Consider the following 18,166-nt stretch of genomic DNA (forward strand, 5'->3'; position numbering starts at 1 on the left):
AAAATAAAATTGGGAAAAGACAAAAAGAGAACTCAATTCAAAACTTTTCATTTTATTAATCGCTTGGCAAGCAAAAAAAAAGTAAAGAAAATCCAATAAAAAGAAACAAAAATGTTCCTGTTTTTCCTCTAGGATTTGTAGTGGTAACTTAAGGATAAGAACAATTTAAAAGATTGGTTATAATTGTTCACAAGTGTTAGAAAGTTACAAGTTTCTTGGAAACCTAATCTACAGTGAGTGGTGAGATAATGACAATTATTTTTGTTTTGATCGCCACATACTTCCAAATTGCCTGCGACTTCCCCATCTCCCTAGGCCTGCAGATTATCTAAAGGAAATGTTTCTTCGGTTCAAATTAAAAAATAAATAAATAAATAATTCCCATGGCCGACACCTTTTATTTTACACATTTATAAAAAAAAAATTTAATTACATTTAATGTTAATATACATATATCGGTAGTTTATATTTTAATATTTAATAATTGATGTTATATATTTTATTATTTAAAAATTAATAAAATATATATTCATTATCTATTAATTTAATATATAATTATAAAAATATATTAAGTCTTGACAAGTATTTGTTTAATAAAATAATTCATTCTTTAATCATTACATAATCAGTACTTATTCTTTTCTCTTTCTTTGGTTAATTTGATCTAAAATCATTTTTTTTATTCAAAACTAAAGGAGTTTTAGAATAATGACCGAGTGAAATTTTGTGTTTACTCTTTTGAGTACTTCCTTTTCTTGGTGTCAAAAGAACACATAATTACTTTGTAAAGCTAATAGAATTATTATTAATATGTTTCTTAAGAAAAATAATATAACATTATCAAGGGAAGAAATATAAGTCATGGTTGTCCCATTTAAAAACCTCATTAAAAAAATCCATTCAGACAGAACCTTAGCAAGGAAAAACAATGAAAGTTAGTTATTAATTTATCTCCTACTCATGACCATTGTAATCAGCCAAAATAAGGTTACAAGGCTATAAAGAGCCTTCATCCTTAAGCCGAACACTAAAGCTTTTGCTATTGTTATCCTCTTTAGTGAGAGCATGTGCCACCATATTGTCTTTTCTACAAATAGCTTGGAACTTGAAGAATATCAACAATAAATATCCAAAACCAAATTTCCATCTCAGTCAAAGAAGAACATCAGTAGCTATTAGTATATAAACCTAGGGTTTAGGATAGACAGAATGGTATTCACTTCAAATGGATGAAATTGAGCATCTAGAATATCCCTATTTTAGGCACGAGAAGATAAGAGTAAATCCAAAACAAACAAACAAAAAATCCTTAAGAAGTGATTTAGGTGATGAGATTCTAAAGTTGTAAGATATTGAAACTCTTAGGTTCAAATAAATATATAAATAGTTGTATGTAAGGATTATAAATAAAATATGCAGTAAATTCTTTTAGAAAAAATTTCATTAAACTATCTTATGGTTTAAACTATTTTTATTTTAGGGTTTGTGATTATTATTATTATTTTTTTTACTTTAGTAGATTCTAATGTGGCACGTAATAGTTATTGTTCTTCTAATTGTCATGTCAGCACTTGCTAATGGTGTTATGCAATTTGATCGTTTATATTCACAAGGCACCAAAATGAAAAAAAAATAAACTATAAATTTTAAAATAAAAATATATTAAACTACAGAGTAATTTATTGAAATTCTCCATTTTTTAATACATGTTTTGAGTTATGATTTTACATAATCAAAATATTAAGTTTTTTTTTATATTCAATTGCATGTTTGGATTTAGTTCTTAGTTAATCCTTATAACAATTTTCGGTCACAAATATGGTGAAATAGAACGAATAAAAAATGGTATTTCATGAGTATTTAATTATTTCAAACATATTAATTATTTTTTTAATTTTATAATTGCATAAAAAAATAAGAAATATATTGTATCTCCAGAATAAATTATTATTCTAATGAATTTTTTAGATGAAATTCTAACAATATGTCGAAAATTCTCTTAGCTATGACTTTTGATTTAAAAATTAATATATCTTAATCTACTCTTAATATTTTACAATCTTAATATATATATATTTATATATATTTGAAATATAATTTTTGACGTTTATATTTTTAATATATAAATTTTTTATTTTAATATGTATATATATTTTATAAATTTTTATAAATTTTTAATTAATAAATTATATTTGTAGTAAAATAATAATTAATAATCCTAAAATAATACATTAATTATATTTTAATATTATATTAAGCAATAAATTAATTAGATAAACGTTTTAATTTTAAATTTTTTTATAGTAGTCACCAAAAATTAAAAACTTAATTTTTACTTATATTATAATTTTAAATTTTAAATTATATTTGATAATATTAATTTGTATAATATCAATCAATTAATAAATTATTTAAAATAATATTAATTTTATTGCATTAATAAATATTAAAATATTAAAAAATTAAAATATATTTATATTTTTAAAATATTATATAATATTAAATATTAATTTTTTATTAACAAATCTAATTTTATATTAAAATAATAATAGCGCTATATTATATAAATAAATGACTAAATAATTTCTATATTTTTTAATGCAGGCCCTGATTCCCCAGTAAAACAGTATTTACACAAAAAGAATTTCTGCATGTACCAAAAGATTAACAGGAAAAAGAAAAAAGAAAAAGATTTCGGTTCTAAATTTCACTAGACTAAAGGGCCACGCGGGCAGCTGATCTGGCAAAAGCAACAGAGAAACAGAAATACTTATGCAAAATTGCAAATAAATCCCTCCTAAAAAGTAGCCGTCCTCGGGAGAAAAAGAAAAAGAAAAAGAAAATCATTTTATCGTCCAAAAGCCGCAATTTCAAAGGAAAAAAAAAAAAAAAAACTCTCAGGTAGAGTAATTAGTGTGTGTAGGTCTTTAGAAGGTGAGATTTTGGTGGATTGAGAGAGAGCGCCAAGATTATGATTCGGAATTAAATTATAAGCCATAATTAAAGCGGCAGTTGTCAAAAGCCCTAATTCGTTGAATGAGGTTTGTGCTTCTTCTTTTTTTTTTTCAATAATTTTTTTTAATTCGACTAACATATCTTTGTTTATATCGATTGTTGATTATGTGATAAGAAGATGTTTCTGATTATCGGTTTTTGATCCGAAGTTTTTGCATTACTACAGTTATGCTTCTGTTTTTTTTTTTTTTTCTCTTTCTTATTTTAAATTTATTTGGTTCGATTGTGAGAGCAGTTTGGTACTGTTTCAGTGTGCCATTCTAGAGTATAATGCGGATTTGAGGTGCTTTTTCGCAACTCTCTCTTAGTTCATTTATTGTTCTTTAAAGGAGGCTGTCGAGAGTTGAATAAATTTACGTACAATGTGATTTTACCCAAATTGGAGCTTTATTAGCATTTTTCTGTCAATAGTTATGCTCTATCTGTTAAGTTTCTAATGTATGAGAAATTGCGAAATATATTTTATCAGTTAATTATGTTAGCTATTGTAATGGATAAGGTGTGGAGGCTTTTGTTACTGCAAGTTTGATGAGATATAGCTCCTTTAATTATGGCAGAGGAATGAAACAAAAGAATGTAAAAAATTATGATTTGTATATTCACTCTCGCGTGTACATTTTGCGAGTTCAATGGATAATATGAGGTATTGGGTGAATACCTTATATTAATGTCTAGGGATGGTAGTTAAGCAGCGGTGAACAGTGTAGTCAAAAGCACTTGGGCGCCCTAGCGAGGCGATAAAGAGTCCTAGTTTATACATTCCAGGCAAGGCCCTTTTGCTAGGCGCTCGCTTTTTGTGCTTAAAGAGCGCCTTTCATGAAGCGAGAGGCATTAAAAGCCTGTGCCTCTTTAAAAAGGGGCCAAAAGGTTATTCTGTTTAAAACTCTACTAGATCATTTACTTATTTTATAGTCAAGCAAGAACTCTAATTTTATTAAAACTATCAAATTAGTTACTTATCTAATGAGGATAATTTTTACAAACTTTCTTTGCTTTTCCTTTCCTTTCTTCTCTATTATATAACAGATAGCTTTAACTAAATTACTTGAATTTTATTTATTACCTGATTTACTTTTTCTATGATTAACTAATTCGAATTATTTAAAAATTGATTTATTGAAATTGTCTACTACTAATGTATATGAATGTGATTTTAATTTAATTACTAACTAATAGGAATTTTAATTTAGTTAGATTTTAATAACAATATGATTCCTATTCTGCACATTAAGTTTTTCTAGTCTGCTTCCTAACTAATTAGCTTCAAATAGTTATCTTTATTCTCTTTTCTTATTATGTGCTAAAGCATTCTTGATTATCTTAGAAATGTTTTCATGAAGATATAAAATTGTTATTACCTTGAAATGTCAAACAACATTAAGGTTAAATTGTTTTAGAAAGTTGCGCCTCGCTTTGCTCATGCGAGTGCTTCTTTTGCACTTAGTGCCTCAGGCGATAAAAGGACTTATCGCTTTTACTGCACCTTGCACTTTGACTACCTTTGGTGTTGAATTTTGATGTTAGATTGCCATTAGCTGGTGGGAAGATTTATGAAGCAAAACATCATTCAAGGTTTTTTTTGCTTTTCTTTTTTTCCCTTCTAGAGAAGTGTAGGATTTTCCATGGTTATATATTGGTGATTTATGACAAAAGAGGTGTGAGAATAGGGGGTTCCTGTAATGGGTCTATTTGTGGAAGGAATGGTTTTAGGCATGTCTTACTCTCTTCTTAATCAATATACATATACACTCTTTTGGATTGGATTCAGCTGTTAAAGCAGTGGGCATGGCAAGAAATTGATTAAAAGTCTTCTTAACATTGATGTTATGGCTGCTATTGAAAATTCTGGTTATAAACATCTGAAAAATGCTGATGAGCAAAATTCTGCTATTGATATATACACATGTCTCTAAATGGATGAGCAAAAGATCCTATGCTTATTTTTCACTCCTTATTCTAACTATCTATAATATAGTGTGGGAATGTTAGAATGGCCTGTGTAAATGTGACTATATGTTCGTATTTCCCTAAATGGATGAGAAAAAGATCCTATGCTTATTTTTCTACTTTATATTCTAACTGTCCAGATTATAGTGTGGGAATGTTAGAATGATGTGCTGATAAGCTCTGTTATACAATTAATGATATTGGTTTTAGCTTGATTAAAGACTATGGCTACTTGAAAACTGATACTTTGCCTTTGACAGTCAGTCTGCCATTTGTATGTATGGCTTTTATATTTATACATCTGCATCTTCACAAATATTTTCACTTCCATATGCATCTACTACAAAAGAATTCTCATAACATTTTGGTTCATTGTTGGTATAGGTCATGTTTGGATGATTCAGCAAGTTTCACCCAAGTTTTGCACTCGCTATTAAAATGACATCTCGAACTAATGGAATCCCAAGAGGTCAGAAGGGGAAAACTTTTCAGGGTGAGGGACCGAATTGGATTATTATTGCTGGTGGTGCCTTGTTAAGTACGTTGTCAATTCGTCTTGGTTACAAGCTGAAGCAGACACTGGATACAAAGCAACAGGCAAATTCTAGTAATATTATGAAAGGTCTTGTACAATTTCTAGTGTCGGCAACTTATCTTAGATATAAACATGACCTTAAGTTCTGATGTTTATACATACAATTCAGGGAATGAGAAATCATCTGACAGAAGGAGGACAGGTGGTTGCCATATGCATTCAAACACATTTTCTTTTACACAAGATGACGATGGTTGTTACAACTGCATATCTGGTATGATGATCTTTTTATTTTAAATTTCATGAATGAAAAGAAAGTAGTTGAAAACTTTGTTTCAAGCATTTGTTTGTTCTCCTTTTATCATCTTGCTGCTGGAAATATATGATAAGGTTGCTCATTGTGATAACTGGCTATATGCATGATGTTTCTTCTTTTGTGTTGGGAAGAAGGCCCCTGCATGGGTTAAAGTTGTTATTAGGTTATGGAAAGTTAGAAACCATACTTTACTATTCTACATCCAAGTAGATCAATCCAAAAAGGATTGTTTTTTTTCTCCCTTAATTTTTTGCGGATCATTACTGGATCGACATTGCATGTAATGGTATGTTATTTGTCTTCCATGCACCCCTTTCTCCTTTTTTCTTCTCTGTTTTTGCAGCAGTGCACGGGAAACCATGTGCGGATGAAGGCTTTTTTTTTTTGACAAAAATGATTTAAATTAGAAAACATGCACACATATGTATCACATTATTTCTCGAGTCTTTACTTTCTTTATGTATATGTTATATACCATTGTCAACGTTCATCCACAACCCCCTGCCCTACATCTTTCTTTTAGTAAGTGAGTTAGAGTTTGAAACAGGGAATGAAGGTATTGGAGATTTGAAGCACCAGCCCAGTGACCAGATGCTGTCTGAATCTGATGTTCCTCTTCCTTTGGTGACAGTTCCTGGCCCAGAATTTACCAAGGAGAATGGTATTATGTGGGTATCATCTCCTGATCGACTTGAGTTGCCTCCAAAGCCATTCCACCATTCAAATTGCTCTGACTCACCGTGTGTCTCAGAATCTGGTTCCGACATCTTCAGCAAGCGAGAAGTAATACAGAAGCTGAGGCAGCAATTGAAGAGAAGAGACGACATGATAATGGAGATGCAGGATCAGATTCTGGAATTGCAGAGCTCGCTCAATGCTCAGCTGACTCATTCTATGAATTTGCAATCGCAACTTGATGCAGCTAACAGAGATATGTTTGATTCTGAGAGAGAAATCCAGCGGCTCAGGAAGGCAATTGCTGATCACTGCGTAAAACATGTGGCCCCCAATGAAAAGCCCCCTACAGTCCCTATATGGCCATCTGAGGTTAGAAATGGTCATGCAAATGGGTATATGGACGGAGATGGTAGTTTTGAGCTGTCTGAAAAGGGAAAGGGAGATGGGGAGAGGATTGAGATGCTAAAGAGAGAAGTAGGAGATTTGAAGGAAGTAATAGAGGGAAAGGAATTCTTGTTGCAGAGCTACAAGGAGCAGAAGGCAGAGCTGGCAATGAAGATTAAAGAATTGCAGCAAAGATTGGATTCTCAGCTCCCAAATATTTTGTAGGCATAGTTAATTAGGTCATGTGCATTCTTTGCTTGTGTTTCTTGTTCCTGTTCTTTGATTCAAGGTTCCAAATTTGGGAGAAGTTTTTTTCTTTCTCCTTTCTTTCCATTGTATCTTTGATCTAGTTTGGAACGTTTGGTGCATTTCCTGTGCTTGCTTTAAGTGTGCATGTTGGGGGATTAGAGAAAGAGGTAGAGATTGAAAGGGGCAGGTGAATGGCTGATATGTGGCTTGGAAAGGTTTTGCTTCTTTTAGAAATCTGAAAAAGTTTTCCCTAGTATATTGCTTTCTTTGATTTTTTTATTTTTATTTTTGTCTCCTTTTAAGAGTGAGTTGCTCAGCTTGATTGCTAGGAGGTGCATTATTTTGATGTTTACTCTGTTTTGGTCAATCCTAATACCAAGGATTTTTTTTTTCTTTTTCAACCTTTGAAATGCAAAACTGTTTCCTTGTGAGCAATTTGGAACAATCATCAACCCGTACAGTCACGTAGAGCTAAACTTTCCAGAATGAGAGGGAGCTGACTTAAATCCAATGTAAAGCCGGGCAGAGAAAGTCAAAGTCAGGACCAGTTGAAGCCTGAGCTGAAAACCAGAGCAATCTATAGCAATTCGGGCCGAAATTGATTATAACACATCCTTCCGGTGGAACATGCTCAAGAGTAGGAATTCTGAGTTGGAGTCGGAGCAGACTGAACGAAATTCAAAATTCTTGTCTGGCCAGCCAAGGAGATGATTCAGAGCTCTCCTTCTTGTTGAAAAATGACGTCATTTCTAGCCTTCCACAGACGCCAAAGCCTGAAAACTATCATCTCCATTCCGCCTGTATGTCTTGTTTTAATTTCTCCCAGCAGTTTGATAAGTTCCAATTAAACCCAAGGAGAAGGATCGCCAAACACGTTGGGCAAAAGGACAATGGAAAAATAAATGCATTGGTGTTTCAAACACATGGCATCATTATATTTACTCATCCAAAGCCGAATGATTATTCTTTTATTTACTTATTAGATGTCTAATGGACCACTGATTATATAATATGATAATTATTTCATGGCTTTTTATGAAATTATTGTTAGGCATTAAAATAGTAAATTTAGAATATTTTATGATTTTATTAGATTGATTTTATTTTTTTACAAAATCTTTTATAAACAATTTTTACGACTTATTTTTAAAAATATATAAAGTTATCCGTTTTAAATTTAAACTTCAAAAGATATTTTTTTTTTATATATAAAAACATTTATAAAGATAGAGACCGAAAAAATCAAACTTAAAATGTGGAATAAACATATTAACTAAAACTTTCTAATAGAAATAAAAACGTTAACTAAACCATACCGTCAACAAAAGCATTAACCAAACTATACCGTTAACACCTGCTCCATGGGCTCTAACATTATTTTACTTATTAAATAGTATATAACTAAAAGATAAAACAAAAAATATTTTTCCACACCAGCCAACACTGCCACATTTATTAGTTAAGTGTGTATAATTCACAAGCTTTATACAATTAAAATGTAGAGTTATTTGACCTAAAAATAGAAATTATGGGTTAATTTATTGAGAAAGTTGAAATTGGGTTTATTTGATTCCTTGAGACAAGTACAAGGGGGTATTAGACCCTTTTTCCCTTGAGTAACTATTCAGAATTCATAAAATGGCATAAAATCCAAGAGATTTATTATACAAGAAGGAAAAAGATTGCAGAGAGAGAAATGGATCAACAACAGCAGCAATTGCTATTACAGCAGCAGCAGCAGCAACATGCGCAGCACCAGCAACAGCTTCTCTTGCTTCAACAATTGAAGCAAGCACAGCAAGCACAGCAAGCACAACAAGCACAAAAACAACAGCAGCAGCAGCATCAGCAACATCAACAACAACAATCAGCCGCGATTTCACGATTCCCATCCAACATTGACGCACACCTCCATCCTCCAGGTCTCCATCGCCAACTCAATCTTCCGCAGCAGAACCCTAACCCTAACCCTAACCCTAATAATCCTAATCCCAATTTGCATCACCATCAGCAGCAGCAGCAGCAGCAGCAAGGATCCAATTTAGGGCAAAATGCGCAGCAAGTGCAACATTCTCAGCAGCAGCAGCAGCATCAGCAACAGCAACAACAACAGAAGGGGATCCGACCCCCAATTAATCAGGTGGAGCTCCAGATGGCTTATCAGGATGCTTGGCGAGTCTGCCATCCAGATATCAAACGTCCATTTTCTTCTCTTGAAGATGCTTGTGAAAGGTTTAACCTTTTCATTTTCACTTTTGTTGCCGAGAAATTTCTACAATTGGGATTTTTTTTGAGTTCCAGTGTAATTTGTTGCATTCTTTTGTTTGGGCTTTAGATGATGCAAAATGAGATTGAGATAATTTTGATGCATTGTAACAATTTGATGTTTTCTTTTAGTTGTGGCATTTTCTTGAAAGTTTTTTAGACATTTTATGTGGCGAGCATGAACACTACTTGTTTATGCTTTTATCTGATATCTTGATCATATGGTATATGGGAACTTTTATTTCTTCTGATGATTAATGTTCCTCAGAATTTGGTGACGCCTGATTTATCACTATCTGTTTGAAGCTTCTACAGGAATCTCTAACTCATGATTCTATGTTGCAATTCTAAGTTGTGGTTGAGAAGTGACAACTCCTTTTTCATGAGTTCTCTTTTTTTGGCCCTTCTTAACTATTGCTTTCAGTTTGTAACTTAAGAATTCTTTTTATACCTTATCTTTTCACATTGTAAAATCTTGTACCCAACATGCCATGCCTACTGATATTGTTATTACTCCCTCATTATCGATTGAGATGACCTGTCAGGCAATTATATCCCACTCTTTTCTGTAGGATAGAGATGACCTCTTATTTAGTCAATGAATTCCACTTACATCTTAGATGGCGAATAAATTCAGTTATAATTTTCTTTGTTGCTTCTTAAACTATATTATGTATATTGGTTAGCCATTTAGTTTATATGCATTTTAGGCATTTCTTATGCACTTTATTTTTTAGAATTTTACCCCTTATTTTGTTGGCAATTCATAACAGACTAAGCATTATATTCACTATGGTTCCTGTCCAATAATCCACTTCTAACAAACAATTGACTGCCTTATCTGAGCTCCAGCTTATTACTAGGAAGCTATCATGTTAAAACCAATCCAGCATACTCAGTTATAGTGGAGTCAATCCACACAATCTAGTGTAGAAAGAAAGTAAGTATTATTCCCTAAAACTTAAACAATTGTGAGTCAGCAAACGCAAACAAAACTCAATTTTGATAACCTTCTTCAAAAAGAAAAATCTTAATGTGATACCCACCTGAATATTTGAAGTTGTTTTGTGATATCTTTGTTTTTGTTGCATCTATTATTTTTTAGTGCGATTCACTTATCTGAACTAGAATTTGCTATTTTATTTGTCCTTACTCTTGAATACCATCTCTTTAAAATGTTATTCATGGTAGTAGCAGTTGTATTTATTTCTAGCATGCATTTTGCAGTCCTCAACCTCTTGTATTATTGATGCAGGTTACTGCCTTACCATGTAGTAGCAGACTATGAAGCAGAAGAGGATGATAGAATTCTTGACTCCGACACAACAGGTCAGATGCCATCTCGCTCTCAGCAGTGGGATCACAACATTGCAGCCAAAGTTGCTGAATTCACTGGTACATTTGAGAAACAGGCCCTGGCCTTCAACATAATAACCCGGAAGAGAGCTTTGGGTGAATTCCGGTCTGAGGAGAGATTGATGATTGAGCAGATGCTTCTCCAGGAGGAGAAACGGCTTATGTTGGAGTTGAAAACAGAAATGGATGCCAGGGAGAAGGCTGGTCGGGAGGCTCAGTTGAGAATGGCAGCCATGGTTCAGGCAGAGCAAGCTCGTGCAGAATCACATGCTCATGCTGAAATGATGGCTCGAGCACCAATACGAGCAAGTGCACTTGGGTCTCAAGGCAACAATGTTCCTATTGGTCATGACATAGGAGATCAGGAACATAGTGTAACCCCTGAACAGATGATGAATGGCTGGGGGGGAAACAATGCACAGAGAGATGAGAGAGAACCTTCTGAAGATTTTTTAAATGATGAAGAGACTGAAAATGGAGATACTGGTGGCCAAGGTGAGTGGCGCGAAGTTGGGGAATTTGATCTGAATACCAGATGACTCATGAAGACTTATCAGCAGGAAGAGATGACCATGGAAGATTATGGGTCTTCCCTATCTTATGGTATGGCAATTTCATCGACTTGCTGATTTTCTTGCACACTGTAATTTATGAAACATGAAATAAAAGGCGGCTTTGAAGTATATTGCTATAATTTCTATAGGCTAGTAGAATGCATCTCATGGCAGATTCCTCATTTCCTCCTAGCTGGAGAACTATTGAAATGCCTTCTGTACATTTTCTAGAGTGCCTGAAAACCTGGCGCCTTCTACTAATTTAAGTATGGTGCTGAAGGATCTCATGAATTTCTAAATACCAAAAATGATGATCTAACTTGCAGATTTGGTTATCTGACCCTACTGTGGTGATCTATTTTTGTTTTTGTTAAAAATCTCTTTTGTTCATCTTTTGATTATCCATGAATTGTCACACCCGAGTTTGAAGTGGCAAATAAGATGTAGGCGGAGGGACATATTTACTGTAGTGTTATCAAGAAAGGAAGATGGGCCGTTTTCCTTCTCCCTTCCTAATTGCATCTCATATTCCAGTGATAGATAAGCCATCTGAAATTTTTAATAACATGGGTTGAGATTAGTAGGCTTGAACCTTGGTGCCTTGTTGACAATTCTTTGCATGAGATCTCGATGCTGCTGAAACATTGGGAACTTGCGATTTTAGTGCCTTACTCCCTACACCTGATAAATCTGCATGTTAAATATTGCACTTAATTGGGAATTACAATTATTTAAAGTTATACAATGCAATTTTTATAAACAATTATTTGATTTTTTTTTTTTTACAGGGTTTACCTCTGTATATTTGATTTTCATCCACATTTTGCATGATTTTTATTCTTTGTTTTTTCTAATACTATAAAATAATGGTGCATAATATATGCAGGTAGTAAAAAATAATGATCTGATCCGATTCCCATAGAGGCTTAAGTCCATTTAAGCCAAATGAATTGATTAGTTAGTAAAATGATTAATATTGTAGAAACCAAACAAGAGAGAACTTGAAAAGAGGCCTTGGAAGTAATGGGTGGAGAAGGGGAAGAGAAGATGTTAGTTGGGAGGTTGGTATAATCCATTTGGTTTTCAGGGTGGAATTGAGGCTGCAGCAAATGGGGATTCCATATGAAAATGCGGTGGCCAAAAACAGCCCTGATATTCTCAAGTATAATCCTGTCTACAGAAAATATTATATGTTCGTTCGTAGTGGAAAAACTCATTTGTGAATCCGCTGAAGACATTGGTGACACTTGGAAAAACAACCTTCGTATTGAGATGATTTCTTTCTCCGATGGATTTGTAAATTCTTGTTTCCGAGACATCCCAACATTGGCACCTACATTTTGCTACTGATTTTCACTTTGTGCAAAACAAAAATTCAAAAAGGCCAGCTACCTATTTTCTGGATCAGCTTGCTGATAACCCAAGATTGGTGTCATTTCTAATTCCACAAACTTAAAGAGGCATCACGATAAGGAAACTTCATCGAATGTAGAAGTCTCGTCCTGAAACTGATATTAAGGAGACTCCATCAAATATATAGATATATGCCAAGTGAAACTTGCAGTTCTCTCATTTCCATTATGAGAGAAGGGGAAAAATAGTCTTAAAAGAAATGGAAGCACAAGGTAGAGCTCAAGGCAAGAGGCAATACATTTTTTGGGGGTGACACAAAAATTGTGTTTGTTGATGTGGCCATGGGTTGGAGCTGTTGAAGGGACTATTGGTGTCAAAATCCATGATCCTGAAGAATTTCCTCTACTTTATAAATGGATGCAGAACTTTACACAGGTAACTGTTATCAAAGAAACTTTGCCTCAACAAGACAAATTAAATTAAATTATTTTATCTTTTTATAAATATTTTAAAATTTATTAATACTTATTTTAATATAAAGAAAAAATAGAAAAAAAATAATGTGGTATTGAATATATAAAAGTGACTGATAATTATAATTTTTTATTTAAGAAATTAACAATTATAATGAAATAAAGGAAGTATCTTCGGTGGTTTGTGTACGGTCGGCTCAAACGTAACTCTCAAATTTTGTTAATTTTTAGATAAATAATGCATGTCATTTGACATGCAAAGTGTTGTGATTTTATTAGAGAATGAACAATTTGTTGTATTTGAATACATGGGTTATTGTGTTTCATCAGAATCTAATATGGGCAGATGAAATTAATTAGTTAGTGAAATAATTTGGTGCTTTAATTATGTTTACATAATGGATAGTCGATTATTATAACAATAAACACAAGTTGCTTTTAATTAAAGAACTCGAACCCGAAGAAAGATTTATTATTTATCACATGTTTTTTTATTTTCATTTTCTGAATCCACCTCTTTGCATTGCTTTTGCTTAACCTCAATTCCACCCATATGTATTATTTCAATTATGCCACTAATAATTAAAAGATCCATCCAGTCAAAGGAGGCACTATCCTAATTCCTAATTCACACATCTTTTATTGGCTATCAAAATCTAATTATTAATTGTCAAAATCTTTGCTCCATCTAAAACTCATAATGTTTTGTCGCCCGAGTGAATTAAATATTCTTGATGATCTGATAAATTGAAGAAATCTCAAATTTTAAGTCTTTTTATCTATAATTTATTTAATATTTGATAAAACTTTATCACCATTTTGAGAGTAATTAAAGAAATGGCTACTCAGTCTGTTGTGTTTCTAATAATTTATTTATTTATTTAAAAAAAGACAGGACTTGACGGTCTCAAAAATATTATAAAATGTAATAAGAGTATTTTTAAGAATGAAACTTTTTGTTTTTAAGGAATAAAAAAAAAATTAAACTTAGTATCTGTCCTATTTCTCTTTTGTTCTGTTCCACTCCGATGAACATTCAAATCACGGCGGCTATAGGTCTTATTTGTACAAATTGAACATGACACACAGACAATGAGAACGCAATCGCGTAGAACTTTCGATTTACTTTGTTGAACAAGGAAAATAAAAAAGAAGGCTTTGGTCTAAATAAGCAAGCTGAGTTAATTAATAAGCCAATTCATTCACGAGTCTATTTATATAAGAAAATCAAACCACACTTCTCTTCATTATCAGCAGTACAGAAGCCAAAAAGAGACGAGAAGTCTTAAAAGAAATGGCAGGGCAAGAGGAAGTGAAGGTGTTGGGAGGTTGGTCCAGTCCATTTGTTTTCAGGGTAGAAGTAGCATTGAAGCTAAAGGGAATTCAATATGAAGCTGTAGTGGAGAATTTGGCCAACAAGAGCCCTGAGCTTCTCAAGTATAATCCTATCTACAGGAAAATCCCTGTTCTTGTTCATAATGGAAAACCCATTTCTGAATCTCTTATCATCGTTGAATACATTGATGAAACTTGGAAAGACAACCCGATTTTACCTCAGGATCCTTATGAGAGGGCCATGGCACGCTTCTGGGGTTACTTTGTAGACAACAAGGTACATATATCTATCTCCCTTTTCTTTTAGTTATACAGATATATTCCTTCTTTATTTGCATATATATCATTCCTGTGATGATGGGAGTTATTTGGGGTGTCTGAGAAAGGTCTTTTGGCCTGGTTTAGTTCGCTCTCACCGCAATCTGTTTCCCTATTCTTATAGTTAATATAAATCAATCTATGGCTTATTAGAAAAAGAAAGAAGAAAAAGAGATGAGGTTATGTGATTTTGATGTGATATATAATATCTCATCTTAAATAGTTATTGGAGAATTTGACATAGGTAAATGAAGTCTTCAATTTCTTTTCCTTCTTTCTAGTATTAGTTACTTTTTTTAGCAAACTCAAAGACGAGAAGAGTTTGGATCTTAGTTTTGGATCTTACATCTTGAAGGAATAAGATAAAAATTTTAGAATAATGTCAATTCCAAATTTCAAACAATAACTGATAGATTCATGAAGAGATGGCATAGTGCAGCAATGTTTCCCATCGATTAAAGGGTAGCATTTATTTAGCACCCAAGTAATTCACTTGTACATATGTCAAGCACATGATGATAATAAATATATATGATTATGAAATAGCTTATGGAAGCATTAAAGGGAATTATCGGTAGTACTGAAGAAGAGCAAAAGCAGAAGGAAGTGGAGAAGGCAAAAGAAGCTTTGCAGGTGATTGAAGGAGAGCTCAAGGCAAGAGGCAAGAAATTCTTTGGGGGTGACACAATTGGATTTATTGATGTAGCCTTGGGTTGGATCCCTAACTGGGTAGGAGCTGTCGAGGGAACTGTTGATGTCAAAATCCATGATCCTGAGAAATTTCCTATACTTGACGAATGGATGCACAATTTTACACAGGTGCCTGTTATCAAAGAAACTTTGCCTCAACAAGACGACTTGATTGCACACTTTAAGCAACTTCTCAGCTATAAATTAGCTTCAGCAGCTGGAAAATAAACATTTCTGTTCTTCTTTTTCTTTTTTTTTTCTGAGAAAATATTGGGAGCTCATTAATAACTGTTAAATTTGTCTATTTTTCTAGTCGAATAATTATGTAATTTTTTTAAAAGAAATTTTGTGTTGTACTTGGATACATGGGCTATTTCCATCATAAATTGACAATAATTCTCGAGTTTCGTTATTTTCTGGATATATAATTGACATGCAACTTCTATATGTATGGTTGGTAGTAGCATGAAAGCCAAATTTAATGTTAAATAAATCGTTATGATGCCTGATTATTCTTTACAGGTATGCTTGACATATGCACCACATGCACTATAATTAGCAGAAAATTGACATACATTATGAGTATTTTACATTTGATATAAATGATTGACATAAATTTCATTATTTAAAACTAATAAATATATATCAGTTATTTATCGATTTAGTGTATAAAGTGAAGACATTAACCAAGTTTTTAATACTAAAGTGTTCCATATTACAATATTATCAATTTTTTATTCACAAAATGACTTAATAAATTAAATTATTGAATTAAAATAGATATAAAATTTAATGACTAAATTAAAATTGAGTAAAAATATTAAATGACTATGAATATAATTATTAATTTTAAAAAAATATAGAAATTGATGATAAAGATGGAAGGAGGACAATCTATCTGCCCCTCTGGATTGTGAAAGGAAAATGATAAGCAACTTCTAGAACTGCGGAGTGTTCCAAGTCAACATTGCCTCCCTTAGTCGTATACGACTAGGGCATGGCTGCTTTCTAAGTAATTAATGGCATACATTAAATTTGATGGGGATATGCATGCAACTCTCTAGACTTGCTGCACAACCACAATTGGTCTGCATTTCTCTCAGACTTCGTTTGATTGCTTTTCACTCTTGTAGCTGATTTTTGGAGTTTATATACCTCTCAGATTGGAAATTTTGTAAATACCATACAAGTCAGTTCTAGAACTAGAACCGCATGTTTTAGGGCCCATCTCTTCATTATTTTAATTGGAATTATAATATGTTGTTGTGATAAGGTGTACATATACCAATCCTTTTCCTTCTTCAAACTAACAAAAGAAACTCAAACCACACTTCTCCTTGTTATCACCACTGTCGAAGCAAATTAAAGAAAGAAGGAAAGAGAGAAAAAGAAAAGGGGTCTTAAATGAAATGGCAGGGCAAGAGGAAGTGAAAGTATTGGGAGGTTGGTTCAGTCCATTTGTTTTCAGGGTAGAAGTGGCACTGAAGCTAAAGGGAATTCCATATGAAGCTGTAGTAGAGAGTTTAACCAACAAGAGCCCTGAGCTTCTCAAGTATAATCCTGTCTATAAGAAAATCCCTGTTCTTGTTCATAATGGAAAACCCATTTCTGAATCTCTTATCATCGTTGAATACATTGATGAAACTTGGAAACACAACCCTATTTTACCTGAGGATCCTTATGAGAGGGCCATGGCACGCTTCTGGGCTTACTTTGTAGACAACAAGGTACATATATCTATCAACTTTTCAGTTTATATACATTTATATAATCACTTCTACTTGTCAAGCACATGATAATAACATAAATTAATCAAGTGCTAATTTGTTGATCAATTAATGAAATAGCTTACGGAAGCATTAAGGGGAGTTCTCCGCAGTACTGAAGAAGAGGAAAAGCAGAGGGGAGTTGAGAAGGCAAAAGAAGCTCTACAAGTGATTGAAGGAGAGCTCAAGGCAAGGGGCAATAAATTTTTTATGGGGGACACAGTTGGGTTCGTTGATGTAGCCATGGGGTATATCCCCAGATGGGTAGCAGCTGTTAAGGGAAGTGTTGATGTCGAAATTTATGATCCTGAAGAATTTCCTCTACTTGAAAAATGGATACAGAATTTTACAGAGGTACCTGTCATCAGAGAAGCTTTGCCTGAACATGACAAGTTGGTGGAGTTCTTTAAGCAATTTCGCAGCGACATATTAGCTTCAGCAGCCGGAAAATAATAAAAGTCACTACTGTTTTGTGTATTGTTGAGTTCTATTACTTTCAAGATAAATAATGCATGTCATTCGGCATGCAAATTCTTGTACTTTTGCTTTTTTGTTTTATTTTAATTTGTTGAGAATGTTTTATATCTGCTTGATTTAGCCTATCTTAAATTTATTGTATTTCTTTCGAGTTAATCCAAGTTGACATTTTTCGATTTAAATAGCTTTTACTGTATAGAAGCAAAGCGTGTAGATGAAATAATAAAAATCTTTTTTAATTTAACTAAGATATTGAATTCGAACCTTATATATACAATTGCATTAAAATTTTTTATAATACTTGATCATCCGAGCATCACTAGATATAGCTTTTGCTTTTCTTTGTCTCTTTTTTTTTTCTTTTTTCTCAATCGTGGAAGTATACTGCTTTTGGTAAAACTTACAGGGAGTATCTCAACTTCCTACTTTTCCGTATTGGGTTTTTAAGCTTTTTA

The 18,166-nt window shown here is 32.7% G+C and overlaps 4 protein-coding genes across 7 annotated transcripts; all 4 read left to right on the plus strand.

The window, feature by feature from the left end:
* The first annotated feature begins 2,790 nt into the window (after positions 1–2,790).
* Positions 2,791–7,409, plus strand: LOC8284309. Of its 4 annotated transcripts, XM_048369925.1 has the most exons (5): positions 2,793–3,041; positions 3,267–3,298; positions 5,347–5,584; positions 5,667–5,771; positions 6,361–7,409. In XM_048369925.1, the coding sequence occupies exons 3-5, from the start codon at positions 5,401–5,403 to the stop codon at positions 7,098–7,100; spliced, it is 1,029 nt and encodes a 342-aa protein (XP_048225882.1). In that variant the 5' UTR covers positions 2,793–3,041; positions 3,267–3,298; positions 5,347–5,400; the 3' UTR covers positions 7,101–7,409. The 4 variants fall into 4 exon arrangements, with proteins under 4 accessions (XP_015577729.2, XP_048225882.1, XP_015577730.2 ...); XM_015722243.3 differs by lacking the exon at positions 3,267–3,298 and having other exon boundaries at positions 2,791–3,041; positions 5,347–5,569; XM_015722244.3 differs by lacking the exon at positions 3,267–3,298 and having other exon boundaries at positions 6,445–7,409.
* A 1,340-nt stretch (positions 7,410–8,749) lies between these two features.
* LOC8284308 (putative uncharacterized protein DDB_G0268364) lies at positions 8,750–11,639 on the plus strand. Its single transcript, XM_015722251.3, has 2 exons — positions 8,750–9,356; positions 10,645–11,639. The coding sequence occupies exons 1-2, from the start codon at positions 8,821–8,823 to the stop codon at positions 11,282–11,284; spliced, it is 1,176 nt and encodes a 391-aa protein (XP_015577737.2). The 5' UTR covers positions 8,750–8,820; the 3' UTR covers positions 11,285–11,639.
* Positions 11,640–14,352: 2,713 nt separating this feature from the next.
* On the plus strand, positions 14,353–15,880 carry LOC8284306 (probable glutathione S-transferase). The gene is made up of 2 exons (XM_002524002.4): positions 14,353–14,737; positions 15,325–15,880. The coding sequence occupies exons 1-2, from the start codon at positions 14,420–14,422 to the stop codon at positions 15,694–15,696; spliced, it is 690 nt and encodes a 229-aa protein (XP_002524048.1). The 5' UTR covers positions 14,353–14,419; the 3' UTR covers positions 15,697–15,880.
* A 686-nt stretch (positions 15,881–16,566) lies between these two features.
* Positions 16,567–17,843, plus strand: LOC8284305 (probable glutathione S-transferase). Its single transcript, XM_002524001.4, has 2 exons — positions 16,567–17,195; positions 17,316–17,843. Exons 1-2 carry the CDS (start codon positions 16,878–16,880, stop codon positions 17,685–17,687), a joined length of 690 nt encoding a protein of 229 aa, XP_002524047.2. The 5' UTR covers positions 16,567–16,877; the 3' UTR covers positions 17,688–17,843.
* Positions 17,844–18,166: the final 323 nt, after the last annotated feature.

This window comes from Ricinus communis, chromosome 10 (assembly GCF_019578655.1).
Source record: "Ricinus communis isolate WT05 ecotype wild-type chromosome 10, ASM1957865v1, whole genome shotgun sequence".
NCBI classification, from domain to species: Eukaryota; Viridiplantae; Streptophyta; class Magnoliopsida; order Malpighiales; family Euphorbiaceae; genus Ricinus; species Ricinus communis.